The sequence below is a fragment of the Arachis hypogaea genome, chromosome 3, assembly GCF_003086295.3.
Source record: "Arachis hypogaea cultivar Tifrunner chromosome 3, arahy.Tifrunner.gnm2.J5K5, whole genome shotgun sequence".
Taxonomy (NCBI): Eukaryota; Viridiplantae; Streptophyta; class Magnoliopsida; order Fabales; family Fabaceae; genus Arachis; species Arachis hypogaea.
The window spans coordinates 116,724,373-116,732,549 of NC_092038.1; the positions used below are offsets into that span (position 1 = coordinate 116,724,373).

At 36.7% G+C, this 8,177-nt stretch overlaps 1 protein-coding gene across 1 annotated transcript; it reads left to right on the forward strand.

The window, feature by feature from the left end:
* The first annotated feature begins 5,628 nt into the window (after positions 1-5,628).
* Positions 5,629-6,713, forward strand: LOC112771137 (iron-sulfur assembly protein IscA, chloroplastic-like). The gene is made up of 2 exons (XM_025815773.3): positions 5,629-6,015; positions 6,562-6,713. Exons 1-2 carry the CDS (start codon positions 5,730-5,732, stop codon positions 6,702-6,704), a joined length of 429 nt encoding a protein of 142 aa, XP_025671558.2. The 5' UTR covers positions 5,629-5,729; the 3' UTR covers positions 6,705-6,713.
* The last annotated feature ends 1,464 nt before the right edge of the window (positions 6,714-8,177 follow it).

The window sequence follows — 8,177 nt, forward strand, 5'->3', positions numbered from 1 at the left end:
TGAGTGCTTGCCATCCCTTTTACATCTTGAATATGCTTATACTTGCTACTTGCTTAATTGCTTATTCTACTTTTCAGGATGTCAGACAAAACGAAAGGGAAAGCATCATCTTCCAAAAAGAGGAAGAAAACACCAGACCCCACTTTTGCCTCACTTCTAGCTTATGCTCAAAACCCTTTAAATGACATAGACAAAGCAAATTAATTACTACCGGCTCAGGATACGGTCAAATTTCCTAATCTCTACTGTGAACTCAGATTCCCAACCTACAATTCAAAGAATCTGAATGTTGAGAAGAAGCTAGCTATCCCATCGAATTTGACCGACATCATCCACCAACGCATTGACCGGATGGGTTTGGCTTTTGTGGATAGAGAGTTGAGCCGAGTGAACCGGTCTTGGGTGTAGGAGTTTTACTGCAATTTCTTCCACCACACCCTTGATTCGGTATTGGTTAGAGGGATTGAGATAGCTATAACTGAGTAGGCCATTGAGGATGCCCTTACCTGCCGGCCTAAGACCAGTGACACTGATGCTTTCTTACAGGCTAAGATAGAGCTTCACCGCATGACCTTCGATTTTGATGCACTGCGAGCAGTGGTAGCCACTCCAGAGGCCCCTTGGGTTATGGATGCTGAGAACAAGGCACCCAAGGGGATGCACTTCAGTTATCTGAGCTGAGAGGTCAAGACTTGGCAGCAGGTCTTTGCTCACTACGTCATGCCTAATACCCACTTTACAGAGATCCCGATTGCTATGCCGATCCTGATCAACTGTGTGCTAGAGGGGAAAGAGGTTTACTACCCCCAACTGATCAGGCGATTCATGTGGAGAGCCCATATCAGAGGCATCTTTCCTTTCCCGGTTATGATCACTCAGATGATCCAGAGGGCCGGTGTTCCATGGCACCAGGATGATGTATCACTACCCCCACCACTCCCTGCGAAGGAGCCAGTTACTATTCCATGGGGATCCTGGGTGCACGAGAAGCCTGCTTCCCGATGCCAATCTCGGGCTAGAGCAGCAGTTGAGGGAGCTGGACCCTCTTCATCATCAGCCCCTGCAGGAGCACCTACTTCAGCTGCAGTACTTCCTTTACCAGCACCGCCCCTACCTCAGCCGACCTACGTACTGGTTCAGCGTCTCTTCCGGTTCATGGAGCACGGCAAGCGCCAGATCATGCGCCGACTGGATCGGATTGATCAGATGTTTGTGGCCCAGGGCCTTGAGCTACCCCCTCTTCCAGAGTCCTCCGATTCAGATGAGGAGACCCATGAGGAGGAGCAGGCCGATTTACACGACGAGGGTACTCATGAGGAGGAGCCGGTTCACATGGAGATACCACCTCAGACTCAGGAGACTCAGCCTCAGTCGGTACCACAGCCACAGCCAGAGCCTACCGGTATCCCTTTCCCTAATCCTCAAGATTAGCATCGAGGACGATGCTTGATCTTAAGTGTGGGGAGGTTGCCGGTGACACCATTAGAGGACCGGTGAACATTTTAGCTATTTTTACCTAGTCATCTTATTTTGCGCACTTTTGTATATACTTGTCATTTTGGTTATTTTGGTTTATTTTGGATACTTTTACCTTAGTTGTTGCATATTTTGGATTTTAGATATTTTGGATGCTAGATTTCATACTTTTAGTTGGATTTCTCTTTATATACTTTTGCATATTTTTTTTTCTTTTAGCTTGTGGTTGTGATTAGGAATTGTTTTGGAATTGCTAAAACTTAGCTAAGTTACCCTTTTTGCATAAGAAAGTATTTGATTGAAAAAGGAAAGGGTAAACTAGGGAATTTTTAGAATTTCTCAATCACAACAATGTTTAGTCAAATATTGAGATTTTCCAAGTAACTATAGGGCACCAACCCAATTGATTGGAAAAATTTTGTGGAACTTGCTTGAAATTCTATATTTTGTGAAGCATGTTTTGAGCTAAGAACACAAGCAAGTGAGTTTTGAGCCTATTAACGTGGTTACATCCTATAACCACTTATTTTTCCTTCTTGTGTGCAATTATTCTCTTGCTATGATTGTAATCCTTGATTTGCCTAATTCTATATGTCCAATTACTCCTTGTATTCATGCATTTATATGATTGAGGCCATTATTTCATTAGCTCACTTAACCAAATAGCCTACCTCTTACCATCCATTGCAACCAAACTTTGAGCCTATGCTTAACCTAATCACTCTTCATTTTAGCACATTACAAGTCCTAAAGCGGAAAACAATGAAAGTCCCTTGTTTGGATCTTTGATTGGTTTAGGCTAGTGAGAGTGACTATTATTCATGTTTGGGGAAACTTGGGAACATTGGCTGGGAAAAAAGGGAAGTTTTGTATTTTTTGTATATTAGTGAATTGGTGTATGCTCATGTATTGATTAAATGTAAAACCTTATGCATTGATTCTTGAAAGAAGGAAAAATGATGAGAAAAACAAAAGAGAAAAGAAAAAAGAGGAAAGAAAAATATATATAAAGAAAAAAAAGAAAAAGAGAAAAATAATAAAAAGGGGACAAAATGCCCCAAAGCAAGCTCAATAAAAGATCAATGCATAAGTGTTGTGAAAAGAAAAGAATATGCATGAGTAGATGGAAAGTGAAAGATGGGTAGTTAGGTTAAAATTCAATTATATAGGTCACTATATAGGTTAGGTGGGAAAGTTTAAGCTCATCAAAGGTCCAACTCTAATCCACTTATCCATATATGATCCTACCTTAACCCTAACCCCATTACAACCCATGAAAAACCTCATGATGAATGTATGCATGCATGGATTAAGTGTTGATTGTTAGAAGAAGATCAAATCTTGGAAAAACATGATTAGAAAAGAATCGAGTGAATTAACCCTTAAACACTTGAGTGAAAAGAGCGGATACACATCCGGTGAGGGTTCCAAAGCTCAAATTACATGTTTTCACCACTATCATCTATATTCATGCAAGTTTATAATTCTTTTGATGATCCAATACAATTGTGGTTTAGACTTGATTCCTATTGCTCTAGCTCTTGTGCGTACACATGTTTTCTTGGAAATGGATTTGTTTGAACCAAGCAGTTTCATTCACTTTAGGTATTGCATTTAGGTAAATTTCATGTAGTTTAGTTGCATTTAATAAATGCCATACCCCTTAGTTCCTTCTTATTTAGCATGAGGACATGCTAAGGTTTTAGTGTGGGGAAGTTGATAAACCCCGTTTTTAGGGTCTATCTTGTGTTGAATTTAGGGTATTTTGATGACCTTTTCTCACATTTAACCAATGAATTAGCATGGTTTTACCATCTCTCCCGTATTTGTGCTTGAATGTAAAAACATATTTTTTTAAGCCTTTACTTTGGTAATTTTAATTCATCCTTGATTCCATAAGATGCCTTGACGTGTTTGCTAGTAATCTCAAGTTAAGATAGGCTAGACATGGATCAAAGGAGCAAGGAAGGAAGCATGCAAATGGAGAGAAGCACAAAAAGCCAAAGACTTGACCTCGGCCAAGGACGCGCACGCGCACAAGGCGCTCGCACGCACATTGTGATATTGGCCAGGGACGCGCACGCGTACCGTGCACGTCCGTGCCGAAGGCCGCACGTGATTTTTAAATGAAACCCGTGCCCAGCGATTTCTGGGAAGCTGTGGGGCCCAGTGCAACAAACTTTGGCGCCAAGAAACATTAAAAAGACCAAGGATTGAAGGGGAAGGCATCTATCTTTTGAATGTTAGGTTATGTTATGTTTCATTAGGACATTAGGATTAGTTTAGAGTTAGTTTTCTAGAAAGAGAAGCTCTCTCTTCTCTCTAGAATTAGGATTAGGTTTAGGTTAATCTCTCATCTTAGATCTAGGTTTAATTCATGCTCCAATTCACTCTTCCTCTATCAACTCTTGTTCCTCTCTTCCTCCTCTCTCTAGTTTTGTACTTTAATTCTTGTGATTCTTCACTTTGTTGTGGATCTATTGTTGTTCTTTTGTTTCCTTTCAATAAAGCAATTTGAGGTAATTCATAATAATTGTGATTTCCTTGATTGTTGTTGTTAATTCTTTGCATTTAATTGTAGTTAGAGTTCATTCTTGTTGTGATTTACTATACTTTACTTTTGCACCTTCCAAGTGTTTGATGAAATGCTTGAAAGGATGTTAGAATAGAATTTTATGTTCTTGGCTTGAGAAGGTAACTTAGGATTTCTTGAGTTACTAGTGTCCAAATGATTGATAGTTGATAACCATTGACTCTAGCCTTCATTACTTCAATTAGTGAAAGGCTAGGAATTATGGACTTGGATTGATATAACTCACTTAACTTTCCTTTGCCATTTGATTAAAGGATAACTAAGTGGAATTAATCCTTGCAACTACCATACTTGTGGCTAGTGATGATGATGAAGACCTTTGACAACCAAACCTTGCCAAGACTATTTTGTTAATAAAATTTCATTACCATTTGCTATTCACTTTTCTCATCCAAAACCCCCCAAAATAAACAAATCCGTAACCAATAACAAGAACACTACCCTGCAAGTCCTTTGAGAGACGACCCGAGGTTTAAATACTTCAGTTTGTAGATTTTAGGAGTTTGTACTTGTGACAAACAAATTTTTGTATGAAAGGATTATTGTTAGTTTAGAGATTATACTTTACAACGAGATTTCATTAGTGAAATTCTAAACCGTCAAAAATTTAATCATCAGTAGGTCCTTCTCGGCCTCTCGTTGATGCTCAACCTCTTTTTCGAGTTGTTTGAGGCGATCTTGTTGAGCTTGAAGTGCCTCCAGAATTTCTGCATTTGGTGGACTCTTATCTTGGTTTGGTTGAGGAGTATCCTTTGGTGTAGTGTCTGCATTCTCATGCGTCATCCTGTTTTGTAGATCAGAGTTGTGATCGTTGTCATGGTTGTCCTCCATGGTGATGGGATGACTTCCAGGTTCCCCGGCAATGGCGCCAATGTTCCGAGGGTTACCTGAAACTGTAGGTCGATCTCGGACGAGATCTTCTGTATTGGTCAAAGTTGCCATGCCCGACTTGTTGGACTTGGTGGTGGTGTTGATCCTTCGTCACCGGAGGGTGGTGGTACCTGCAAGGAACTTCGATGCTTAAGTTAGCAAGGGTATTAAGCATGTTTTTAGTAGAATCAGAGTATGAGTTATACCTGGGTGCTCCAATGTATTTATAATGGTGTGGGGTGATCTTCCTTTGGGATAAGATAGTTATCTTATCTTATTTTCTGAGTGAAGTCATCTTATTTTTCAGGGAACTGCCCTTATCTCTCTAGGCTTGGGTTGTCCTTGGACTTGGGTCGTGTTCCTCTGTTTGGGCCCTTTTTGGGCTTTCCTGATGATTTAGCCGAGCTCTTTGAGAAGAGATCGGATAGTCCTGACTTGAAGAGGTCGGTCGACTCGTCTTCAATCAGCCCGGGTCTTACAGCTCGACCCAGGGCATGAACAATAATCAAATATGTTTGTCATCACAAGGTAATTAATCAATACTTAACTTAATAGCTTTGATCACAGAATTGGCATCAGAGTCAATGAATCAGAGTTGAATCCAAATAATAAAACCATAGAAATAATATGCATATAATAGATTTAGGGGATGGATAATGGACTATATGAATTATCTAATGCGTTACTTTGTGTTCCTCCAACTCACTCCTTGAATAAGCTTGAGTTTTTCTGCTGTTGTCATGTACTTTGAATTTTGTATGCAGTGGCATGTGTGTTATACCTTTTCTCGATGTCTACATGTTGTCCTAATCCAATCTTTTACTTTCATTCTCAAACCCCTTTTGAAAATTTTTTAGCTGCACCTGCATCTAGGGCTGTGGCACCTGCAATATCACTTACGGATAATGCACTGAAGTACTTGAATAAGATGAAGTCTGAGCGAAGTGAGGATTTATGTTTAAGAATAGGTGTAAAACAGGGTGGGTGCTCTGGTATGTCGTACACTATGGATTTTGAGGACAAGACTAATACAAGGCTAGATGACTCCATCATTAAGTACAACGGTTTTATAATTGGTATGATTTCATCTTCTGGTTCTTATTAATGTTGTGTTTATAATCTCCTAATTGAGTTGTTTGACCAGCATAATATGATCTATGTGGGTTTAGGGTTTAGGCAATTGGTATGAATTCTTAATGAGTTAAGAATTTGTGAAAATCCTGATATATAATGCTGTCTATGGAGCAGTTTATGGCCATTTTTTTGTGCAACATGTATCGGCTAGTTGTAATTATTTCTAATATTATTATTTTGAATGATTGTAGCAAATTATCTGCTAGCTCTATTTTGCTCCGGTAGGCATGAATTTTAATCTTAGACTGGATTAAAATTTTGGTGTTTAACATGAACTTCTATTTAGGCTTCGTTTGCTAGAACTTTGTCAGCTCATTTCAAACAACCGTTAGCACTGCATTTCTTTATTTATTTACTCTTTGAATGAATGTACTTTTCATTGCTTAGAAATTAGAATATTATTACTTTCTTACTTAATGAAGATTGAAATGAACTGCCGTATATAAGTTACCACTTGACATTTTTGGCTTCTCCATCTGTATTTGCAGTTTGCGATCCTAAGAGCCTACTCTTCATATTTGGCATGCAGTTGGATTATAGTGATGCCTTGATTTGGGGAGGTTTCTCTTTCAAGAATCCGAATGCGACACAAACTTGTGGTTGTGGCAAATCCTTCGCTGCGAAAATGTAAAATCATGTTTATAGACAACAGTTACAATATCTGATATTTCTTCAAAGGATACTTTAGACTATGTATACTTCTTTAACGTTGAACCACTTGAACTAGCCAATGTAATTTGTTTAGGCTATTCATAATCACAGACACATATAATACAAAATTATAAATAGGTAAAATTTTGCCCCATGTATTAGGCTCGTGTTGCCTCTACAGGAATGTGACGTCTCAACCTACCATTTCCCATATACTTTTATACATCGGCATACAATACATATTGAAATACAAAATATAAATTAAAATTAAGTTAAATAATACATATATTTATACATAAATATACTTATGTAGTAATTGCTTTTTTGTATATATATATTTTTGCTCTTTTTATTATGTTTCTCAACACATGTGAAAGCACTTGATAGGCTGATACACTTAACAGATTATATTTTTCGGTAGTTGGTAATTTCGATCATCCATTTATTGTAAAAAAAAAAGAAAAGAGATTTTGTGAAAAGAAAAAAATATAAAAATTTCTTTGAGTGGTTATTGACCTTTCCAATCAAGTGATGCAAGGCAATACACATAAATTTGGCAAAATATTTTTGACAACAATCATGTTAGATGCAAATTAAAATTAGTTACTATATAAATTATATAATAGAATATAAAATATATATTAGAAATAAATTAAATAATACATATATTTATATATAAATTCATAATAACCGATTTTAGTATATGAATAACATTTTTATTTTGATAATCTATGGTATATAATATTTATTGGTGTAATATTTGTTCTTTTGAGTGATTATTGCCCCCCTTTCAATTAGAGGTTGATTGGTTTAATCTAGAAAAATAAAATTTGAATATAAATGGAGGTAGTTTTGAAAAAATGTAAAATAAACAAAAAATTAATAGAACCTTCAATTTTATGCTAGATTATTTAAATTTTGGACTGATCTTTGTTACTACTGCTAGAGTCATCATATTGTCTTAAATAAAATTTGGGTTATCATCACACCCTCTTGGATATTAATATTTTCTCATAAAATCTAATAAGGGCATAAGACATCAATAATTTATTACCAGAATCTTACAAAAACTATTTATATATAAATTATAGCAGGAAGAAGAGTTAATGCTATTATTTATACTCTTATTATATTTTTTAAATATATATTTTTTATTTAAGATTTCTCAGAGTATAATGTATAGTTAGTAGATTACGTTAGTATAGTTGGTACAATAGAAAATTAGTGCTGTACGTGAAGGTTTAGTGGAGTTGTTAGTTATTGTAGTTGTAATTATTAGTATATATATTTGTATACATTTTCTTTAATCTTTGTGTCTCTAACTTGGTATCAGAACACTAGAAATATTATTCAAGAAGGAGATAAATTGTTTAAGAAAAGACACAATATCAGATAAAAAAATAGGAGATAAACTATATAGAATAGATGAGATAGACACATCAGCAATAGCAGC